At 39.3% G+C, this 24787-nt stretch overlaps 1 protein-coding gene across 1 annotated transcript in view; it reads right to left on the bottom strand.

The window, feature by feature from the left end:
- Nucleotides 1–24787, bottom strand: part of SETD3 (SET domain containing 3, actin N3(tau)-histidine methyltransferase) — a 71239-nt gene that overhangs the window by 45874 nt on the left and 578 nt on the right. The window contains exon 2 of the mRNA XM_064176843.1: nt 225–334. Coding sequence (XP_064032913.1) covers nt 225–327 — 103 coding nt within the window. The 5' untranslated portion in view covers nt 328–334. The remainder of the gene's footprint in view (nt 1–224; nt 335–24787) is intronic.

The raw sequence follows: 24787 nt of genomic DNA, 5'->3' as shown, positions 1-24787 counted from the left end.
GAAATATGGCATTTCCAATACATACAGATATAAATGAGCCTATAATGGTATATGATAACAGTGATATACATACTATACCATCTTAAGCGGAATTAGTAAGCTTGGTGACTTAGAGGAAATGAATAGAATTTGCTGGTTTCAATTAAAAAACAAAAACAAGAGAATGTTTTCAAGTAGTCTTTACATCACTCTTTTTCACAGAGAGGCATAAAATGGAAACTTACTTTGCAGTAGCTCGCTAATTAGATTCAACATTTCCTTTGGGGATACTGTCGCTGTGGCTCCTGTACCTGACTTCTGAGTTTTCACTCGGCTCTTCTTCCCCATCTTCCAACTAAAACAGGTAAGAAGTAAACTGTCACCAATTAACTAAGAAACAAAATACAATCATGATGAATGGACAAGATGTTCTCTTACTTGTCACTTTAAAACAAAACACAGGATGAGGAGTTTCTGGCAGCTGTATACATGCAAGTAGTATTTGCATAGCCTGAATGCAAGACAAGCATTCAGCGTATTCTGAGGCAGTATTTCATGTAGTTGCACATTAATTATCTCATGGTAATAAGAACCTAGAATTATATATAGGGAAAAAAAAATCAGATCACTTGCAAATTTGTTAGTTATGAGCAAAACCTAGGAAACTTTACCTCAGCAGCTGCACTGTGGACATCATCTGAAATAGTATTTGTGACTGCACTAAGGCAGTAATTAAAAATTGATAGAAAATTAAGTTATTTAATGTCAAAATAAAATATCATATTTATATCTTTACAGCAGCTTTTTGTGGTTCAAGATAACTCGTTAAGGAAAATGCATTTCCAGTTACCACAAAAAGCAGGACATCACACTGGAGTGGCTTTCCAGCATTCAGAGTCCCTTGTTCTCATGGGGGACTTAAATAAGACAACATCTACTGGAATAGCATGGTGTGAAATAGCCATGGAATCTCTAGCATACGTTGGGAGTAAATTTTGACAGGGTCCTAGGGAAAGGGCTGCACTGCATCTGGTTCTAATGAATAAGGAAGAACTCCTCCTGTATAAGACGGCCAACAGCAGCCTTAGATGTAGTAATCATGAAATGGTAGTGAGGCAAGAAAGGAATGAAAGAAGTAGCCTAAAGATCCTGGGCTCATGACAGCAGGGATGGAGTTTGCTCAAGGAACGGTAATCAGAATGTCCTGGGAAGATGCAAAAGAAGCCCATGACAGCTGGTCATCTTCCTGAACTGTGCTCTCAGAGCACAAAAACAAGCCTTTCCAACATGTTAGAAAACCAGCAGATACAGCAGGAGACCAGGAGACCTTACATGGGACTCCTCACTGATTGTGCTCAAATGAAATGGAAATATAAAGTGGAAGCTGGGATAGGCAATGAGGAGGGAATACAGTCTCTGCTTGCCCAGACAGGGCATCTGAACTAGGGAGGCCAAAGTTCTGGAACTGAAATTGAAGACAGATGTGAATGGCAAGATGAAATGCTTCTATAGGTATACCATCAGCAAGAGGCAGATTTGGGATAGTACAATTTATGTGCAAAACTGGAAAGCAATTTACTGATGAAAGGTACACAAAAAATTGAGGTGCCAAACGTCTTCTGCAAGGTCTTTACCACCAGGTGTGCTATCAAGCTTCTCAGGTTTCTACTTCTAGTAGCAAAGCTTGAGTGAAGGATCAAGCTAAGGACTATTCAGGTAATCTAGGCCTGTGTAGGACCAGATAGGAAACAGCCAAGAAAACTGCCTAATGTCATTGGAAACCTGCTATCATCTTTGAAAAGTCAGGGTGATTGCCTGCCACAGGAAATGGGTAACTTGCAAACAAAACCCAACAGAAAGGAAGATGAGAGCAAGAGAGGATAAAGTATTCAGGCAACTAGAAAACAGTCTGTCTCACCTCATTTTCTGTACAAAACATAGAGCAAATCCTGAAGAAAAGCCATTTCCAGGCACAATAGACTAAATGTGACTGGCATCAGACAAAGGACCCTCCTAAAGGCAAACCCTACACAACTGACCAGCTGGGTAAAAACAGTACCTGAGTGATCAGTAAAAGTCAGTATCTTCTTCAGATTTGGATGCTAGGACAGAAAACATCCTCAAATTTACAGATGAGATAAAGCAGTCAAAATGCTGGGAGGGAACAGCCACAATTCAGAGGAACCTCAGCAAACTAGAGGTGGCAGCTAACAGAAACTTAACATAGTTAAAGACATGTATCCCATACTTAGGAAGTAAAACACAAACAACTAAACAGTGTTACAATAGTTGCAGACTGGACTGGCAGCAGCTCTGCGGAAGAGGAGATGGAAGACTCTAGCAGACAGCAAGTTGAATATAAACTAGCAATGTGCCTGTAATGTGATGAAAACTAACTGTAGTTTGAGCACAGGCAAGAGAATAAACACTAGGTCAAGCAAAGTAATTATTTGTTCTTGATAGCACTGCAGAGGTCGCATTTAGAGTACTGTGTAGAGTTTGGGACCATACAGCACAAGTACTTGCAAACTGGAACGCATCCAGTGGAAGGGCCTTAAAACAGCAAAAGTGCTGACATATGACATGAAAGACATGATGAGGGAGTCATACAAATGTTAGAGGCAGATTATTCCCAGGCAAGGACATCAGAAGGTGAACAGACAAGGGTCATATGATGATGCAAGGGAAATTTCAAATAGGTATAAGGAAACTCCTCACCATGAGGGTGGTGGAGCAGTGGAATGTAGATTCTATGATTTTGGCATCTCCATGCAACCTTGGAGAATTTAAATATTTGACTTGGTAAGGTCCTAAGCAACCTGATTTAACTTTGAAATTAAAGTAGAAAATGGAGCCTCTCAATCTCCACAGATCCCTTTCATTCTTCATTTTTTTCTATAATGCTTCACATTACTGCAACTGCTATTTTCTCTTCTATATGGACAAGCTACATAATTTACATGGTACATAATACCTTCCCTTTCATTGCAGAAGTCCCTTAACAGTGAAAAGGGAGTCAGACATTCAGGTCACTTTGGCCATCTAAAGGATTTCAGCTGCTTTTGTCATCGATATCACTTCATCCACAGATGTACTGTACACTGCACAGTAAAATCCATAAAGATAATAAAACATTCCAGGTATTCTGAGCACTCTGTATATATAAAAGGGATCTTTTTATCCTTGGTCAGTGCAGGCAGTTTACCCAATTATTTTCTTCCAATACTCTTATCAGTATTTTTTGTTCTTTGTCAACTGGTATATACTGGTCATACTGCAATATAACAATCAGCAGCTGAAAAGCTGCTTCTCTACACTGACACTGCAGTTTGCACACTAAGTAACTGTATAGGGCAGATCTTTTAAATACAAATGCTGTACATTAAAAAACTTTTAGTGGGAAAAGTACATAATCCAGCTGTTTCCATTTTCCATTTAGATTAGAGTGAACAAGAAACTGCCAACTGGCAAGGCTTATTTTAAAAATTGGGTTTGAACAATCAGGAAGCGAATTAAAGTTAACTTATTAACTCAAAATTAAAGGAGCTCAAAACTGATTGAAAAGACAACTTGTAACAAAAGGGGGGGGGGGAATCTAAGGCAAAACAAAAAAGATATTTTCAAAAAGGAAGGCAAATTCTTTCATCTTTCAACACTAAACAGTGCAAGGAGCAAGACTGTCCTTGAGTATACTGAGATTGAAGTCTTGGGGCACAGCCTTTCCGATTTTAGTGCTCTCTGCTAGATATCAGAGGCTTGGACAATCCATCTACACTGCTTAATTCTGTCAGTTACCTTTGAGTTGCATAACTTACTTTCCCAGGCTAGTGAGCATCCCACAGCTTCAATTTGGGAATAACACTGACTGGTTGTAAATGAACACTGGGCTTCTTCTGAAAGACATTGCCCTAACATAAGTAATTGTATTTGATACAAGATTTTATAACACTTTTCATCTCAGGGGAAGCAGAAAGTAATGCTCATTACGAGGTCCATGTTGAATTTTGGGTGGTAGAAGTTGGAAATAGGATTAATATAGATGGCCAGCCTGCAGTATAAGAGAAATACACAGAAAACTAACAATAGTAAAAACAAGAACTCAGAACCGCCTGATTCCATGGGCTTCCCATTATACACTTTGTCCTTTTTTTTACCCTAGCAATTCTCTTAGGCCTGTATAAAGATAAATAGAGCTCTTTGTACAAAAATAGGTGCACATCACCTACTAATCACTTGATTGTTCCACTCTCCCATGTGCCATCCTGCTACATTTTTTTACTGTCTTCTTCTCTTAAGAGAAATCAAGTCAAATGGGTCTGTAATGGATTAAACAGCAGGTTTGGGGACAGAGTCCAAAATCTTCTGGGCAAGAACAATGCAATTCTCTAGCTGATTCCCACAAATGGTTTTCTACATTTCCTCTATGCATAATCCCCTGCACCTTTAGAATCGTCATAAATTAAAGCATTCAGTGTATTCCATGTTGCAATTTCTAACTTATGATGATATATAGTTAATATTTATGAGCATCCTAATATAAATATAAATTGGACAACTGAGCTTATCTTGAAGTATTTTGGTTTCTCATTTCTAAGTAAAAAGTACATTTATCAATCAATAAACTGAGGAAAGCAGTCTTAGTAACTGTTCTATACACAGAACTATCAAAATACTGCAGAGTTTTCCTTGTTTGGGTAATTTTGTTGTGGGTTTTAGTGTTTTGTTGATGTTGATGATTTCTTTTTTAAAACTGTAGTTAGAGCAAGTATCTGTTTGGAATATAAATACCAGTAGATTTTATGAGAAGAAAAAAAATAATCAAAGACAGTTGCTCACATTATACATGTGCCACTATGCAATCAGAACAATAACACTACCTCATTGCTGTCTACAACTACCTGAAGGGAGGTTGTAGCCAGGTGAGGGTTGGTCTCTTCTCCCAGACAACCAGCAATAGAACAAAGGGACACAGCCTCAAGTTGTGCCAGAGAAGGTATGGGCTGGATGTTAGGAGGAAGTTCTTGCCAGAGAGAGTGATTTGCCATTGGAATGGGATGCCCAGGAGGTGGTGGAGTCGCCGTCCCTGGAGGTGTTCAAGAAAAGACTGGATGAGGCCCTTGGTGCCATGGTCTAGTTGACTGGCTAGGGCTGGGGGATAGGTTGGACTGGATGATCTTGGAGGTCTCTTCCAACCTGGTTGATTCTATGATTCTATGAACACTGCATGCAGATAGCATTCAGTTTTGAGTATTTCCCATGTTAGTAGCAAGAACCTATTTCTGCAGTGAAAGCATTGTATTTGTCTAAAGATAAAGCTGATTTTAGAGTATATGAACTGCAGCTTCTCAAATATGACAATAAGGAAAATCAGAACACTTAGCATTCACACTACTGTCATAGCTGAATACTATTTTAAAGGCCAAAACAAAAACATATCTCTAGCTGAAATCTGTGCAGGTAAGAAATTCCAGGCTAATACAAAATCTGTTTCAGCTCCTACTGCTCAGATAACATGCCACCAACATGCCATAGGAAAAACAAGTTCAGTGAACACAGCTCCTTAGACTGATGGTGCTCTAATCAGAAATGTATTTTTTCAGTAGGAAGCTATCAGTAGATGAAATAAGCTCTGCATCTTTGCTCTCTCCTTCAACACTTGTATCTTGTCTAAACTATTTCTTCTTAGTTACTAGGAATTTTATAGAGAAAATATGTTGCTTGCATGATAAAATCAGCAAGTCTCTCTCACACACAAAAGAAAAACAACAGCAGACTCCTATCTTGAGAAATCTTGTTATGGAAGTACTTATTTTAAGGAATCATCAATCTCAAAAAGTACTTTTTTTACTCAAATTCCCAAACAGGTTTCTACTTTCTACATTACTTACCTTCATTCACTGCTCAGTTGCAGGAAATAGAAGCATTTAAAATCTAATGCATCTAACAGGTGTATGGTTCTGTAAAAGCCATAACAGTTGTTACTCCTAGCTACATAGAAAACGTATTCCACATACCAACCAGTGGAGCTGTGCAGCATAAAAACAAATGAGCACATATTATATTTGCATATTATTTGTATTCTAAAACCAGATTTTAAAGATGTTGTGGTTTGGTTTTGGGGTTGTTTTTTTTTTCAAAATTTCTGAACACACTCACACACAACATAATGCAATTTCATATTTGGCAAAAACACTGATTAGTTGAGCAATGCTCTGCCATGTTTAACCAGCAAATGATGAGTTATAACTTGGGACCAAAGAAGGAGAAAGCAGGTGTGGTTCTCTTGGGAAATTATTTTTTGTAATTAAAGTTACATTAATAAAATTGTAGCTCATGAAACAGATTTTTATTTTTTATTATTTTGTTATTATCGTTTTATTTATTTATTTCACATAAATTATTGGAATTCCAATAATTTGCAACTTCAGGAAAAACAGTATTTTTAAAATTTGAAGTAAGATTTCAGAAAAAAAGCATCTCGTTCTTTGCAAGTGACTTAAATTATTGTTTAGAAAGCAATAAAGTATGTGCCTGCTTCTCAACACAGCAATGAAGAAACAGATTGTTTGCCAGTACATGCATGACAACAGAAGAAGCAATATAAAATATAGCTGCAGAGAAAAACAAAACCAAAAAATCCTTCTGAACCAAGATGATCTGCAGACTTCATAAAACCTCTGAAGAAACAGTAAGACACATTTCAGCTGAAAAGTGGTTTGGGCTTTTTTTTAAGTTGGCTTTTCTGGTTTTCTTCTGGTGAATATTTTTTAAAGTACTATGCTATGTTTCCTTTCAAGTGAATGTTGTTGAGAATTCCTGAAAGCATTCTGCAAAGAGAGAGTACGCTGACAGCAATGATGAATAAGCTTGGTAACACACAACAGCCACATTTCCAAATATAGTGCATAAAGAATTATGCCAAAACTCGTAGTGAGGGGTGTAAATTATCCATCTCCTCCCTCTAACAGTGCTATCAAAGAGCAGTAGTGTTGTGTCAGACTTAGAACTTGTTTCCACATCACACACAAATAATTATTTTAATCAGTTGTAAAAAAAAAATGCCTCCTCTTGACTTACAGCTTTAAGATGTGAGCATGTTCACCTAATAGCTTTAGAAGGTAACAATGAGAAGTCTGTACAAAACCACCAAAAGCACTAGAGAACTGGTGTGACAGCAAGTACACGTGTTTGAGGTTTGTTTTGTGGGTTTTTTGTTTGATTGTAGGTTTTTTGTTTGCTTGGAGTTTTTTTTGTTTTTAAAACCCATGACTGTTTAAACAGGTTGTTGAAGAAAACTAATTCTTATAGTAATAGATAATTTGACCACAATGGCACGATGACATGTCTTTATGGGAACAATTCCAGGTTTGGATACTAGAATAAGATTATTTCCAAACAATATTTCATGGGGAAAAAAAAATCAGTTTAATAATTAACAACTCCCTCCCATCTTCTCGCATTCACATGACCACCATGAAGTTCAGTGCAGCACCATGTAAAGCTTCAGTTAAGTTCGGCAGTACAAAGATACCTACTTATGAGATAAATTGCAATCTTGTAACATTTGTTACACAACTGTGAATAAAATCCTTGTGCTAAGCAAACACTGTATTAAAGTATTTGTGTTTCCTTTAAAGAATGCATCATATGTGATGCAAATTCTTCTGCATGCACATCACCCATTCCTACACTTTTTCCAGTGGTCCCAGAATCCCTGCAGTGCTCTGTTATGCTCCTCATCTCTTGCAGTACCCTACACTCCTTTCACTTCCCCCTCCACATGACTTGCCAGGAAGCATCTTCTTCTGCACACACTGAGCAAAACCATCAGCATATGTGTTGACTGACTAACAAACAGACCAAAAAAATAGTTTACTATTCTCAACACAGCTTCTTCTCCAAAGAGTGGATCAACTTATGCTTGAGTTCTCCCATTCTTTCAAAATTGCTTAAAAACATCCAACAAGTGATCAATGAAGCAGGAAGAACTGACTAGCAGACAGAACTGATATGCTCCTATAAGCCTTATTTACTTCAGCTATTACTTTTACTACTTTAAAGAGTAGTAAATCAGGTACTCAAAAAATTGCTGAGTTTTTACAGTAACAACCAAGTCAGGAATCACTACAGCAAGAGTTATCCAAGTTTAACTTTGCTTCAAGCATTTAGCATATTTCCAATGTGGTAGCTTAACATTGTTTCTTCTTTAATTCATATCCCTGTAGATGCTAACTACATTATGCTCTTATTACATAATAGCTTCTACCCCACGCATCTTCTTGACATGTACTAGCACAGAAGGTGAGGGGTGCAGATCTAGAATCACTATTAGAAGGGCAGATAGGGGTCGACAAGGGCAGACAAGGAGAAAAGAAGGGAACTGTTGAGCCATGCAAAGAGCACGGAGAGGTGAATATAGTAGGAGGCTGTGGGATATGCTTCTTGGCTACACCAAGAGGGAGGACAGATGAGTAGGATGCACACAAACCAAAGTTGTAAATTTTTTTTCTAGTTTCATTGCCTAGACTAAGTAATTTGCTACTTCAGAGAGAGAAATGTAGCATCTCTTCTATCAACATATGTTGAGCAGCCAAGGTCTTAGGGCACAAGCATTTATAGGCAATTGACAGGAGTCTTCCAGTCTGTATGTGGGAGAACAGACTTTTACACTTGATATGACCAGTTTTACAGGGAATATGATCTTTTTCTTCCACTGATCAAGTTGAGGTTTTGTTTTTTTGGTTTTTTTTCCTCCTCAACTTGAAACTTATGACTGTGGGTAAAAAGATACATATATTTTATAGCAAACAGAAAGCATGAAATCAAGAAGTGTAAGAACAGTGTGGGTGGAGGAAGAGATCTGTGATCTTTAAGAAAAAATCTGCTTATACATTTACATTGAAAACTAAGTTTGCTTATGAAAACCACCTACAACATGCCACTTGGAAACCACATTAACACTCCCATCACTCCTAAGGTACTGATACAGATGCTCCCAACTAAATAAATGATGAATTACTTACTGATTCAATCCTTTTCTTCCCATCTTTCAAATTCTCCCCTTTTCTGTACTCCATCCCTTCTTTTTGTTGATATTAATTCTCCCCTCCCACCACTGCCCCTTCTTTTTAGTTCAGTGTCTTCATTTCCTCTATAAGCTTGCCCCAAAAGCTGTACTAAATAAAATGGCATTGCAGTTCACTGTATTTGTGTAACCTCTGTTAGATTCATAGTTTTTCATTCAGGTATTCCTCCTCACACCATTTGTCCTCCTTCAAAATAATTAGCAGATGGATTTTATCTCCTTCAGGGGATAGCATTCAGGAAGCAGGTATCTGTTATCTCTGTCTTCACTTTCTACCCTACTTCCTTCTCCCAAACAGCTGTTTTCTTTAAGAAATCTACCAAGAAATCTAGTTGTAAGCTCCACTGTTCCTTAAAGCAGGCACAGTATCATATCAAAAGTACAATCACCTAAAATTACCCAATTAAGGTAAATTCTTAAACACTGAATGAGTGAAAACTACTAATGAATAAAGAGTCTCACACTGAAAACATCTCTCAAGTTTTCCCTTGGCAAAAAAAAAGTTACACATATACAGCTATATTCTTTAATGTTTCCAAATGAATGCTTTATTTCTCTTCCCACAGAGCAGGTTTGAGTAGTTATAGCATTTGTCACTACTTTAAAAACAGGTAATGTCAACAAAGTACATCAAAAAACCATTGTGAGATAACATTTTTTTTATTTTTGCACTTAATTCAGAAAAATCTAGCTCATGCAAAGCATCTGTTTTCCTAAAAGACTCTGCTTTTACTTGATTCTACAGCTGGGCTGTTCTGTGGCATAAGACTTCCCCTGTACTCAGCACTGGTCAGACCACACCTTGAGTACTGTGTCCAGTTCTGGGCTCCTCAATTCAAGAAAGATGTTGAGGTGCTGGAACACGTCCAGAGAAGGGCAACGAAGCTGGTGAGGGGCCTGGAGCACAAATCCCATGAGGAGAGGTTGAGGGAGCTGGGCCTGTTTAGCCTGGAGAAGAGGAGGCTCAGGGGTGATCTTATTACTGTCTACAACTACCTGAAGGGGCATTGTAGGCAGGTGGGGGGTGGCCTCTTCTCCCAGGTAACCAGCAATAGAACAAGGGGACACAGTCTCAAGTTGTGCCAGGGTAGGTATAGGCTGGATATTAGGAAGAAGTTCTTCACAGAGAGAGTGATTTCCCATTGGAATGGGCTGCCCAGGGAGGTGGTAGAGGCACCGTCCCTGGGGGTCTTCAAGAAAAGACTGGATGAGGCACTTAGTGCCATGGTCTAGTTGATTGGCTAGGGCTGGGTGCTAGGTTGGATTGGATGATCTTGGAGGTCTCTTCCAACCTGGTTGATTCTATGATTCTATGATTTGACTTGTGTTTCAATAAACATAGACATAAAATAAACGTTAGTTGTTTGTGAGAACACTGCATACATGTTTTATGCTAGAAGAGCTGTTTGCTGTGATGGTGTAATGTCACGAGCAACCCTTTCAGCATTTATAAGAAACTTTTTTAAAAGGTGTGTTCTACAGAAGGAATGAGATTAGTTATCGGTAATAGCTACCCTTACAAGGCCCACAAAAGAAAAACCGACCAAATCATAAAACCATATATACAGAAAACATCAATACTGCCACAAATCTTTGTTAGCCAGCATGTCTGTTGTGGTAGATCTGATAGGCCCAAAATAGGCTTACACATGTCCTGTCTTGCCTAAGCATGTTTTTCTGCTCCACTAGAGAGGCAAGCATGGGAAGAGGTCACAAAAGGACCTGGAGCCACTGAGTCTGGCCTGCCAAGGGTCCTGTGGTAGGGTACACACACTTAGCTTGTGCCTGCCTAGTGCAAGGCCTGTGCTTTTCCCAAATTTGGGTAAAAGCAAGCCTATGGCTTTGCCTAATATGGTATGGTTTGGCTAACTGCCATCCTGATTGGCCATTCTGTGTCCAAAGGGCAATTAATCTTGGCCCACACTGATAAAAGGAGATACACAGGTAAACAACATGCTTTACTTCCCTGCTCTTTGCTGTGCTTTTCTGCGGTGCTCAGCTGTGCTCTGCTGTTGCCTGCTGCAATTGCCTACTGCCTTACTGTTTGCCTGGTAAACTCCACTGCTGCAAGTTACCAGGAGCAGACCCTGGATGCCTGCACATGATTGGCCTGTGTGGTCAGTGTGACATCGTGCTGAGACTGCAGAACATCTGTCTTCTGCACCTGAAAGTCCTGCTTAGAAGAAGCCAGGAGACAAGGTCAGAGATTGTCTGCGTCCTTTCCCCAGAAACTGGGAAGAATTAAGTCTCAATGTCTGACAAGACAGAGTTCCGTGAAAGCGTTTGGACAGTGTCTGGGCTGTGACTAAGCCCCACGAGTGGGTTATAATAATGTGTGAATAAATGCTTAAATGTCTCTTTGTAATTCTCCATTGCCTTCTGCCATAGAGCAGAAGGAGCTCCTTGAGCCCATCTACCGGGCAAGCAGCATATTGACTGCAAGCAGCATTTGACCATGGGAATCTTCTCTTCCAGTTTAATTAATGTTTATATGTTTTGCTGGTTATTACTAGATCTAGATACTATCCATAGAATGTTTCCATGACCGTGTAAGAACCTAAATATTATTAAAATCAGTGGTCAGGGGTGGCGAGAGTTCTGAATAGCAAAATTAATGAACAATATTAATTTTGGAAAATATCATCTTGCATTCATTAATTTCCCCTCCATAACAATGTCATAGCTACATGAGTTAGTTTGGTTTTATCTATTATTCTGTACTCAAACGTCAGGAAATAACATAGTATACAACACTGAATTTCAAATGTTCACATGCTAAAACATGAACTAGAAACTACATCACATTTGCCTGTACTCAAACTAGTTATGTATAGATCCAAAATTCCATGCCCATATCCAAAATAGCTTAATCCAACTTGTTCTGCTTTCCACAGCAATGTGCCAGCAATGCTCAAATTCACTTTAATGAGTCCTGCAGTGACTTCTTGAACCATGGCACCCTGCTCAGACTGAGACAGAAGGTTGGTACAAATGCTCACTATACAGAATGTGGCAAGCCATGATGCTGTTCAGTGGCTTCAGATATGAATATACTCCCTGTAACTTTATCTAACAGTTAGGCTCTAATCATTAAAGCTGTTGTTGCAGTAGGCCTGATGGGCCAGAAAGAGGCTTATACACGTACTGGCTTGCCCAGGCATGTTTTTCTCCTGTGGTAAACAAGGTACACAGGCTTAGCTTGTGCCTGCCTTGTGCAAGGGCTATGCTTTTTCCAAATTTGGTTAAAGCAAGCCTATGACTTCGCCTAATATGGCAAACTGCCATTCTGATTGGCTATTCTGTGTCCAAAGGCCCATTAGTCTCAGCCCAGGTTGATAAAAAGAGATACGCAGGTAAAGTATGTGCTCTGCTGCGCTCTGCCATTGTATTCATATGCCTGCTGTTGTCTGCTGCCACTGCTTACTGCCTTATTATTTACCTGAAAATCCACTGTCTCAAAATTACCAGGATGACACTCTAAATGCCTCCACACGATCGGCCTGCACAGCCAGCGTGACACCCTGCTAAGACTGCACATCACGAGACATTCTGCCTACACCTGAAAGTCTCCTGCCAAGACAGGAATTCCTGGAGATACACAGATTGTCTAGAGGAGCCAGGAGACAAGGTTAGAGATTGTCTGCCTCCTTTCCCCAGTACTCTGAAGCCTGGGAAGAATCAGAAGTCTCAGTGGTTGACAAGAAAGACAGAATTCCCTGGAAGTGCTTGGATACTGTCTGAAGCTGTAGTTGTATTACCTCACAAGTCAGGTAATAATATTTTGTGAGTAAATGCTTAAAGCCTTTGTAATGCACCATAACCTTCTGCCATAAGCAGAAAGAGGCTCCTTGAGTCCACCTAGTGGGCAAGCAGTATACTGACCGTGAGCTGTATTTGGCCACAAGAACATTCTCAATTAATGTTTATATATTTTGCTGGTTATTACTAGACCTAGTTACTATTTGGAAAATGCTTCCATGACTGTGCAAAGAAACAATTATCATTAAACTTAGTGGTTGGGGGTGGCAAGACTTCTGAACATCAAAATGAATAAACAATAATAATTTTGGAAAAAATATAATCTCACATTGATTGATTTCCCCTTCGTAACATTGCTTCACACGGTAAATACAGTACAGTCACTCAAGCTACTTTATGCAAACCTTATCATCAATGACAACTTGCATGTCCAAGAACTAGGACCTTTCATCACCATTTCCCATATTTTTCTTGGAGACAGTGACACCAGTAAGAGAAACAGTCACTGCCAGTGACTATGAAGGAATAACTAAGAGTTAAAATTCAGCAGTGTTAACAGGGGTGAACAAACAGTAAAGCAGTTACTGCATTGTTGCAAAGTGAACAACTAAGAGCAAAAGTTCAGTCCCCATTCAAGACAAATGACCTTCTTTGAAATTTGTACAAAGCTTTGCATGCAATTAAAATTTTCAGGATGACTGTATCTAAGCACACATTATTTCAATATTGGGGGAATTAGGGTTTTTTTTCACCCTAAATATACATTTCACATGGGTCAGTCCTTACTGCAACTTCTTTGTCACTAAGAATCATAATAACTTTAATCACCCAAAATGAGGCAGCACCTTTTTAAAGAGGTAGAAGCAGTTCTTATAACAAGAAGTTAACCTATTCCTCTGGGTATGTGCTACTAGAAGAAGTGTATGTACCATCAGATACCTAGTTTGTATTTAAATTCTCTGGATGCACAGAAAAGATTGAATGGATATAGGATAAAGATGACGACATATTACTGCATCTGCTTCAAGTAACAGCTAGAGCAGAAGAAACTGAGCCTGGCTGAACAGGAAAAAAAAGTTCTTGGATATTATCACATATGTTTGTGAGTTTTTGAAGTCCTTTTTTAATTGCATTAGTCAATGGCATAAATAATACAAAACTAGGCAATAACATATATTCCAATTAACTGGACTGTCTCCAAGGAAGAGATTTAAAGCTTAAGATGCTTAAAGCCAAGGACTACTGTTTAATTGCAACAATAATTCCACCTAAGTGGAATGCCCTCAAGCAACCTAGTAGCAATTGGGCCCGTGATTATTTCTATACACTGAAAAATACTCTTACTAGGGTTTTTTTTTGTTTGTTTTTTTTTGACTCTGCTTTTTACACTTATTACAATTCCAACTCAATGTACTGTTGCCTGCTAGACTGCTCCTTTTCTAATCAGGTGTAGGGTTATCATACAGAAGCCCACACCTCTAACCATGGCATGTGTAAAAGTGATCATCACAGTCCCTGGTCTTTATGAAATAACTAATCCACTTGTTCAAGTTTCTTCTCTGAACAACTAAGTTCAGGCATAACTGTACACCAGATATACCACGTCACCCCCATTCAAAAGGACTTCCTACTTATACACTCATTGTAATATGCCGTGCTGGTTTAAGGCTAGTTGGAACATTGTAATGAGATAAATTAGATCATTAATTGTGAAAAAGAAAATAATAGTGAGGTCTCTATCACTTATTGGTTCTGCTAAGAGATATATAATGGCTCTAACAAAAACAAAAGTGCTAACTTCTTCAGTCTGTCCGGCTGCATCTTGCCTTAACTCCTCTGCATGAAACCTGTGTAACTCAATCTAACCATTTCCTTATAACTCCTTATCGGCTTGTGATGTCACACCTCAGATCTCTGCAAATTTGTCATGTGAGCTCTTAACAAAAGGAGGATGGAAAGATGACATCTAGAGTAGAAAATGAGTTTCTACAAGATTTAAGAGCTGTTCTATTCTCTGCAGCAGCACAAGTGATCTTTTCCCCTCAAAATCAGTTTCCTTACACATTCATACTTTGTAACAACCTAAACCAACCAAATGTCTCAATATCACTGCTGAAACAAAACCCCCCCAAATACTCAAGGACCTATATTTGGACACTGAATTGACACCACCCAGAATGCCACCAAGTAAAATGTGCTTGAAGCTAAAAGTATCTGAATTCAGCAACAGTTTAGCATTGTTTCCTGGAGTATCCTCTCCTTGAAGAATAGAATTCAAGCAGTTTTAAAATAACCGCTGTGTTTTCCTCTAGACCAGAGCAAAGCACAGCTGTTCCATCAAGCTTCTACCCACAGCACATTAACTCCCTAAAGGTCTGATCAGAAACAGTACTGATAGCACTTCAGCTCAACCAGCAGTGTTTAGGATCACTACCAGTCTACAAAGAACAAAACACACCTCAACAATAGAGAAATGTCTATTCAGTGCACAATCAGTGCAAAGGTCCTCTAAGCTGTGGCCAGGAACTGCAGTGCAATCTTGTGTGAAGTTACAAATAAATATGTAGAACTGCAGTAAGTATTGTGTGCTTTCTCTTCAGCCTTTCTAGGCCATGTGGGAATATCTACGCCAGTTAAAATGCTTGCTGTTAAATGACACTGTATGTCTTGACATCAGACAGCTACTGTTGAAAAGGAACAGAGTTCATAGTAGCAGGCAGCTAAAAAAGGACGTTTGGAGTGGCACTCCACCTCCTTGAGTGCATACTGCACTTTTCCACACCCAGATAGTATGCCTGTCTGCATTCCTGTTGTTGGTAGGGAGGAACATCAGCTGGTTGTATACAAATGAAAATATCACTGGTCATTCTTGTAAATAATGAAATCAGCATTATTATCATTCATTCCATATGTATCCGCATGAAGTTTGAGGAAATATGAGTTCTTGTTTATACAGTAAGGTCACGCTGTGTCTGCCAACATATAAATTATAGCAGTGCAAAAGTTTACTGGAATACAAGTGATTAAAAGAGCATCTCCAGAGCACTTTTTAATAGCTCCTAGGAAAACCTTTCCCAATAGAATTATTACAGACCTGCCCTATAGCAGGGACTAATGATTAGGGCATAATTTTTTTTCCTTCCCCCAGGGCAGCCTTCACTGAAAAGACTGCAGTCCTCAAGCCCAGTTCCAATTACATCTGAAGATACTGTAATTTTAGTGTCCTTGGAAAATGCCCATAACAGATTAAGTGCTCAGTGTTTCTAAATCCCAAAATACTGCAGTGACAGTTTGGAGAGGAACTTCTGACAACATTTAAGTGCTATGCACATCATAAAAAAAGAACTTAAGAAGCCTCTGTTATGAATGCCTGATAAGTGATGTAATTGAGGGTTTCACAGTTGGAAAGCCTTCCAAACCCACTTGTCTTAAGCCAACTCCCTATGTAGTGGTTAAAATGGTTACTATTCTAGAAAGTGAGACTGGGAGTTTCAGGCAAATTACTGCCAGTTTCCTGATCTCTTTATTCTACACCTCAAAAAAAAAAAAAAAAATAGGAAGGCACAGGTTCTTCCAAGCACCCTTCTATATTCTGGCACTCAAAATTGACAATTTAAGCCCTTAATAATCTCCATGTTTACTCAAACTGGTGACACTTCAGTGGTTTGAAAAAATACGGCTTTTAACATAGGTCTTTACTGAGCTGTCAGGAACAAGAAAGATGCAACAATGTTGAATATTAGTTTCACCTCTGAGCTTTCAGATGTTTGATAAAGTAATAACTTAAGTGTATACAGACCACAAGGCACTGTAAACTGCCATCAGCTTTTCAGAACTGAAATTCTCATAGTTCAGAACTACAGTAGAACTGCTTGGTTACACCATCACCCCTTTTTGTCTTTTTTTTCCCCCTAGTATATTTAAAAGTGACAAAGGAGAGCCAAACACAAGTATTTCAAACATTTATTTTAACATACAGAGACTAAATGCATTGTCCCCCTCCAGACCCAGAACACATCCAGGTGGACCACATTTCTTTCTCAGCAAAAGCCAAAAGCTCTCATTTTTGTATTAAGACAGAACAACTGAACAGCATCTTTTGAAAAGACAAGTGCCTTAAGTATACTAACGCACTGTTAACATGCCTGCTGAAAATCAGTTTTGCTACCCTGCCTGTCACTAACCTATCTTTTTGTTCCCTCCCCTCTCCCCCTCAATGTAGGCCATGCACCAAAACCCTGAGAAGGGCTGACCAAACCCTACAAGGAGTAATTGCACATGTTCAAGTAAGGACCTGCAATCATTTCTATAGTTGCCCTACCAAATCCTAGGAAGCCTGGCTGTCTCTTACCTCTGGCCCCTCCAAACTATGAGTTCAATGTTATTTGTAACTACCTGCATTTTCTTTCCCCTGGGACTATCTCGTTCCTGCACAGCTAACACAGTGTCCTCATATTCAACAGTTTGGACTTCCAGCAGTGTCAAGCCTCTGGAGATCCAGATGCTTTCAATCTCATCTTCGACTTGCATTGCTTCCTGTGCCACAGCACAGAGACACAGTTCAAGAGGTGGTTTGAAGGCCTGCTGCCATAGGTAAAGCTTTGTTTCCTTCACCAGAAATATTGCTGTTTCTTCTTCTCTGGTAAAGGGCCGTGAAAGGGACATTGCATTAATGAGCAAGCCGTATCTGAAATACTTGAAAGATGAAGCTTATAACCATTTGTTCCTCTCTAATATGATCAAGAACAAGAAAAACAATATCAGAATGAGTTCTGACAAGAGCAGCCAGTACTTAATATTCTGCTTCCCAATTCTTGTAGTTGAGCTTTCTGCTTCCGCAAATTGAACTGCTACTTACTAGTCTAGCAAATTTCCAGGTAAAGAGAGATGACTCCCACTCTGACAAATTCTTCCTTACAGAAAAAAGGACAAAACTGAATATGAACTCTGTGATTATTATTGTAGAGAAGCCATTCCTGGTATCTTGCTGCAGGTGATTATTGGCAAATCTATACCCACCAGAGCAAAAAGCTTTCTGGGAACAGCAGCATTTTTTCAAAACAAGACCACTCATGTCTTACGTCTTAGGTCAGTGTGTCACAGACTGTCAGGGCAAAAGTCTACAGGAATGTGCTCAATCCAGCTTTTTTGCTATTAACATAATCTGGCATTTTCTGAAAGCTTTCTGGAAAAAATAAAGTTGTACCTCTACAGAACAAAAAGTATTCCTCAAAGTTGTACAGCATTTCGTTTTCTTCAAGTACAACAGTAAAACTCCAGTAAAACAAATTAAAGGTGCAATATTACACTAGCTTCTCACATTCAAACTAGGCATACACTACACCTTTAAGACTATGACCTTTGTTTACTGGAGTTTGCAAGTTTTGGCTGTTCACACCATTATATAAAACTCCACTCCAAATCATTTGCAGAGACCAAATACAACACATCACAAAATAAACCAAGCAATTATCACATTAGTTACTGTTTCATTTTAGTCCTTTAAATGCCCAAACTCAAATTACAACGGGACAGGTTTTTTTGTATTCAGGCATCAATCCAAAGATTTAGCAAGCCAGAGAAACAGGCTGTACAAGCCAGGCATCCTACAGTGACAGAAGGAAATCATGACATTATCTGACATTGTCTTGAAAGCAGGAATTGTATTTTTAATAGAGCATTGGGAAATGCACTATTAAATGCACCACTCCCAAGCATCAGCTTGGAACAAAGTGGGAAATAACTGCCTGTTTGAATGCTGACTTTTTGTCAAAAGGGGCAGAGAACAGATACCAACCTGAATCTGACAACTACATGAAAACCCAACAGTAATTTTCTGCAACTCGAAGTCTTGCAGTCATATCATCTTGTTCACTGTATCAGCACACATGGCCTCTTAAATTGGTCTGACAACATCCATTTCACTTATTCCTGACTGACAGAATCAGGTGGAGCATACTCCAGAGGGAATGGATGCCTCTCTATTTTAAGGGGAGTTAATATATTAATATGCTATCAATGCAACTCTGCTTAGCAAAGTGGAAGATAAAACGTTGTTGCTGGTCATCCAAAGTAGATAACCATTTTTCCTTCTGCAGCAGCTGACACTTGCTACTTTCTGGAAGTCTAAAAATACTGTCCAAGTAAGTGAAGTCGCTTGAGGAACGAAACTAATCTCTGTCTTTTCCAGCAGCAAGATGAGCTGTGCATCTTCCAAATAAAAGATTATCCAGTTACAAGATCATAGAAACACCTGATGGCCTCTGAACACTAAGACACACAAGGAATTTCCAAATCCAGGCAGTATTACCCTTCACAGTGAGCAGTAGTAGTTATGGAAGTGTTGCTGGCTTAGAGAGGATAGCAATAAAGTACCACAAAGAGACCTGTTGAAGTATATTAGTCTCATCAAGTTCTTGAATCCTAGAAGCTAGATTTGATGGGTTGTATCAAAAGAAGTGTGACCAGTAGAATGAAATAGGTGATTCTCCCCATCTATTCTGCTCTTATGAGACACCATATGGAGTGCTGTATCTATTTCTGGGGTGCCCAACACAAAAAGCACATCGAACTGTTGGAGTCTATCCAGAGGAGGGCCACAAAGATGATCAGATGGCTGAAGCACCTCTCCAATGGGGACAGGCTGTAAGATTTGGGGTTGTTCATCCTGGAGAAGAGATGACTCCAGAGAGACCTTATAGTCACCTTCCTGCACCTGAAGGGTGCCTATAAGGAAGGGACTTTTTACAAGAGCTTTTAGAGATAGGATGAGGGAGAATGGCTTTATACTGGAAGAAGGTAGATTTAGACTGGACATTGAGAAGAAATTCTTCAGTGAAGGTGATGGAACACTAGAACAAGTTGCCCAGCAAAGCTGTGGATGCCCCCTCCCTGAAAGTGTTGAAGGTCTTGAGCAAGCTGGTCTAGCGACAGGTGTCCCCACCAATAGCAGGCCACTTCAAACTAGATGATCTTTAAGGTCCTTCCCTACCCAAACATTACATGATTCTATGAAATGTGCAAAATGAGGTCTTTCAGAAGTAATTGTCAGAAATATTTGAACACAAAAGTTCTTAAACCCAAAACGTCCTTCTCTCAGTACTTGAAGCTAGGTGACCGCATCTATAGACTTTGCCATCAAGATATTCAAGTGACTTCCAAGAGTGGCTTCCAACACAATTAATCCAATCCCCGAGAAGGCCTGATAGGAGCAGGAAACAGAACTTGATTGCCACCATTCCTATCCTGCAGTAACTCATATTTCCTTAAATTACCATTGATATGGGCACACTGACCAAGACCCTGCATATGGGAGATACTGGACCATCAGTGAAGATTTCATAGAAGTGGAAATCCATACATTACATCCTCTTTCCAATGCACTAAAACAATGCATGTTCACAATATATGTGAAAACTGTGTGCTAGTGCTATAAAACACTGAAGACAAAGCAAGATTCTGCTATTTCTCCTAACTACTTGCTAAGAAATAACAGGCCTCTTTTGCAAAGCAAGAGACTTAATTCTCTTGAGAGCTGCAAAATCCCACCATAGCCTAAAATATAAACAAATGTATAAAAAGCAGAACATAAGAAAACTATCTACATGCAAAAGATTAGAACTGTGCTAAAATGAGAAAGCCCAGAGATGAACTTCCCTCTTTTAGTGCAAGTTGATCACACAAAAAAAAAAAAAAAAAAAAAAAAAAAAAAAAAAAAAAAGAGAGAGAGAGAGAGAGAGAAAAGTAGTGTATCAGGCTGTAAACTCTATCAGTTTGTCTCCAGCTACAAAACCAATTTTTGGCCTACATTAAGATCCTGGCTGAAAACTGTGGTGGCTCAAGCACTGCTGTCCAGGCACTTCCGGGACAGGTCAGGCAATTCCTTTAGAGATACTGGGAAGATATCCAAGCACAAAATAAGAGAGGAAGTAGATACAGTAGATAGTAATCTGCCATCCCCTAACATAATGGCCTTTAACTTTGGGCTCACAAAATCCTTATGAAAAGTGAAATAAAACAAACCTTCTTGTGGACTTTGAGTATCTGAAGGGGGTCTACAAAAAAGCTGGGGAGGGACTTTTTAGGATATCAGATAATGACAGGACTATGGGGAAGGGAGCAAAGCTGGAGGTGGGGAGATTCAGACTAGGCGTGAGGAGGAAGTTCTTCACCATGAGAGTGGTGAGAGCCTGGAATGGTTTGCCCGGGGGGGTGGTTGAGGCCCCATCCCTGAAGGTGTTTAAAGCCAGGCTGGATGAGGCTCTGGCCAGCTTGATCTAGGATAGGGTGTCCCTGCCTATGGCAAGGGGGTTGAAACTATATGATCCTTGTGGTCCCTCCAACCCTGACCGATTCTGTGATTCTAAAACACAACAAAACACATGCTCTCAAATTAGAAGTTATATTCCATTTTTAATTTTAACAGGATTTTGGCAGCTACAGCTTCAAAAACATGCTTTATGTCTGCCTCATGTACTACTTAGATGGGGCCACCTTCAGAGCATGTAAACATATTCACATGTACTCACTGGAGCCAAAACTGACCTCAAGCACTATCATACACATCTTGGCATAATTCAGCCCAGGCTAGAAAGACAGGAGGAAACCTCCCTGCAGATGACAGGTTTGCTGTTCTGACCCAGTAACAGATCCCAGAATTGAAATGCAAGACTTCAGTGATAAGTCTTCCTTACTTCAAAGAAAGAAAAAGGTGAACAGTATGTGAAGTGGCTGGCATAGGTTGAGGACAAACAGGGATAGGTGGAGCAACTGGAATAGTCATTTGGTGGAAGAGATGCAGACAAGAATCAATGTAGGGCAGAGTAGCTAAGAACAGAAAAAGGGAGCAAAGAAGGTTACAGCAGAGGAGAGGCAAGAGCAAGAACGCAAAGCAATATTAAAACACTCTTGGCCACTGAACTTGCCTTCTAATTACTACAAACACAAGCTTGCTCAAAGTCTAGCTCTAAATACACAAGACTAAAGCCAAACAACAGTAATGGGGCAATTATACGGTACTATGAAGAAGTCCTTGTGCACTTTTAGATTTAAAAGGTCCTCTCTCATATGACACACTTAGCAGCCTTGGTTAAAGCATTACTAAATATCTAAAATCACACTTAGTAAGCTGAACTTTCTCGGATGGTAAAGGATGGTGAGAGTTAAATTAGTAATCCTCAGTATGCTATAAAAGCTGTACCATCTGAGGTTTGCCATCAGAAGCACAACTCTAACACATCTGGAAAACAGGGAGCATGGAAGCACTGCATCTATCTACCCTGCAGAGAAGAAACTTTATTAATTCCATTTTGGTTTCAAGTTAAGAAAAAAAAGATACAATATAAATACTACTGTGATACTGGAAAGAAGCCACTCTGCAGATCAATATCAAAAGAAGTTACTAAAATCAAGTAAACATTAATTTGAGACACTTATACACAACCAGCTCCAACCATTTTAGCTAATTCATGGGAAGCAACTTCAGTCTTAGAATAAAAGAGAACACATCTTGAAAGTATTTTTACTTAGGACATTCAAAATACCCTTAAAGCTACTGAGAAAAGCCCCCAAACCAATACAGTAAAATGCTATCATTTCAACATTATTCCTTCCCCTCCTTGTAGTTGAGCCTAGTTAGATACTAAATACAAATCTATCTCAAATCAAATTTCTGCTACGAAATTATTAATTTGAAGGTAACAAAATGCTAAAGGGCAAAGAAAAAGGGCTACATCCAAGACAGCATCCCAAATGAAAAAAAAATGTATTTAATAATTACTCTTTCATCAGCTTGCTAACTCTGATCTATCATTTTAACTACAGGATTGTCCCTGTGTCCCCTCATCAACCATTTAAGTTTTCTTAGAAGTAGTACTTCTTACTATAAACACCTCACTGGTCTTCTATGGAAGACAGCTTACTACACCCCACAGAAAAAAGCTCAAGCTCTATCTTAATAATTAATACCCCCTTGCCTCTCTCTTGAGCCGACTCCTCGGACAACTATTTTGAGCAGGAAAAAACCCTACTCTTTACACTCAAGAAGCAATAAACAGACTGTTAAACTCCACCACTTTGTAAGGCTACTTTTGTCATTTCATTTCTTCACTTGAGTTCAGCTCTTTCTGAAAACTCCATGGACTTTTTGTTCCAAAATCCTTTTAAGCACCTAAGACTGTGTTGTTATTTCACATCTTTATTTAGAAAACACAAGTCCTAATTGAGAATGATGCAAGTCATTATCATGGACAAGTCTAACCGAACAGCCCAGGTCTCCAAAACCCCTCAATGCTTACCCTATGAGCATCATGATGCATCCTTTAACAAGCACTGAACATTATGACATTCTGGTAGTAAAGATACAGAAACCCCAAGATCTCAAATCCTCTTAAACTGATTCTTTTCTTCAAACTGGAACACCCACTTGCTGAGACCTATCCACCAGTTTAACTGTACCAGCACCACTGTGATAAAGCACGCAATACTTAGATACAGCAGATGTGAACTTTGCTGTATTTATTACAGTAAAAATATCATGAAGATGTACACTTTTCCATGTAGAGCCATAATATGGACAATTTTTTCAATTATGTACAATATTGAAATAAGAAGTCTATTTCAACATTCAGATCTGGCTTCAGCTATACATCTGGCCATCTTCAACTGGGAAGAACAACATACAGATTATAAATGATTTCTTTCCCCAACACCCTAAACCTATTTTTAGGCATACCACTTCAAGAATGTGTTTTCAAATGTACTTCAATCCAGCTTGCTAAACATAATTGAAAGCTCTATTAAAGCATAAGATGGCGTACTTGAATCTCTACCATATTAAATTACTTCATTGAGCAAAAATATCAGGAAACACTCCCACCTCCACGCTCATCACACCATTCCCAAAAACAACTGGCACACTACTTTATACCAGGAATCAAGCACAAGACATGCAGAATGCTACAGGTATTTACTCACCTACAAAATACCTTACAGTTACAAGCTTAGAACAACTGAAAGCAGAAAACGTTTGTAAGAGTTTAAGCTAACATCAGTACAAAACAAAGATTAAGAAAGGCAATTTGCTTTCAACTTCACCTCAGGAGAAACTCAGGTTCAAAGGTCAAGTCCATCCAAAACACCAGATGCCAAGCTTTGGAGAAGAGAAGCCTTGAAGTAAGCTCTGAGGGACAACTTCCAAACAGAAGAACTGTTTGTGATTATAGGTAAATGCTGCCTTTGTGTAAAAACCCAGATACCACTTCGAATTCAAAATTCAAGAAGTTGTAAGAATTAAAGGCAAACACATCGCACAGCCTCAGCTCAAGCGATTCTAAGCAAAGGGTTGTTGGGTAAGAAAGAAGATGAGGAAGGGGGTCATGAGAAGTTCGGTCTAAGCAGCTGTTGTAGTAACGTTGAAACTTCGACTGTTTCAGGAGTAACATCTCTCTATATAAACGGTTACATGACAGTTGGTTTAAGAGTAAGATTTATTCTAATCTTAAAACCCACCTTTTTGTCCCCTTTCAATAGGTTTAACCCCTTTAAGGAAGTTACAGACTGGGAGAGAAAAGGAAAGAAACCAGAACACTTTTTTCCTGCCAGAAAAGGATTCTAGGGAGCCAGCAGAAATGCTCCCAAGCCAGACCCCAAAAGATGGAAGTATGGAAGTCTCTCTGGAAAGCTGCAGCAGTGTGTCACACATTAAAAAAGGAATTACATCACGGGAAAAGCAGTTTTAAGCCATTTGTTTTACTCTGGTTTCTGATCAGCCTCTCGCGGGGGATGGGCTACGGGAAACGAACGTGAGGACGTGAATGTCACTGCCTCACTCACTTTAAACTGGCGCAGACTAGGGTGAAACAAGACTGACCCACCCAGCCATCCACGGCGGAGCGGGAGAGCGAGGCGGCGATGGGGCACGAAGCGCACGCCAACCGCCTCGGAGAGCCAGGAAGGGAGAAACGC

This window comes from Pogoniulus pusillus, chromosome 1 (assembly GCF_015220805.1).
Source record: "Pogoniulus pusillus isolate bPogPus1 chromosome 1, bPogPus1.pri, whole genome shotgun sequence".
Classification (NCBI taxonomy): Eukaryota; Metazoa; Chordata; class Aves; order Piciformes; family Lybiidae; genus Pogoniulus; species Pogoniulus pusillus.
The sequence above is the reverse complement of the archived record's forward strand: the minus strand, read 5'-3'. Positions and strand labels throughout refer to the sequence as shown.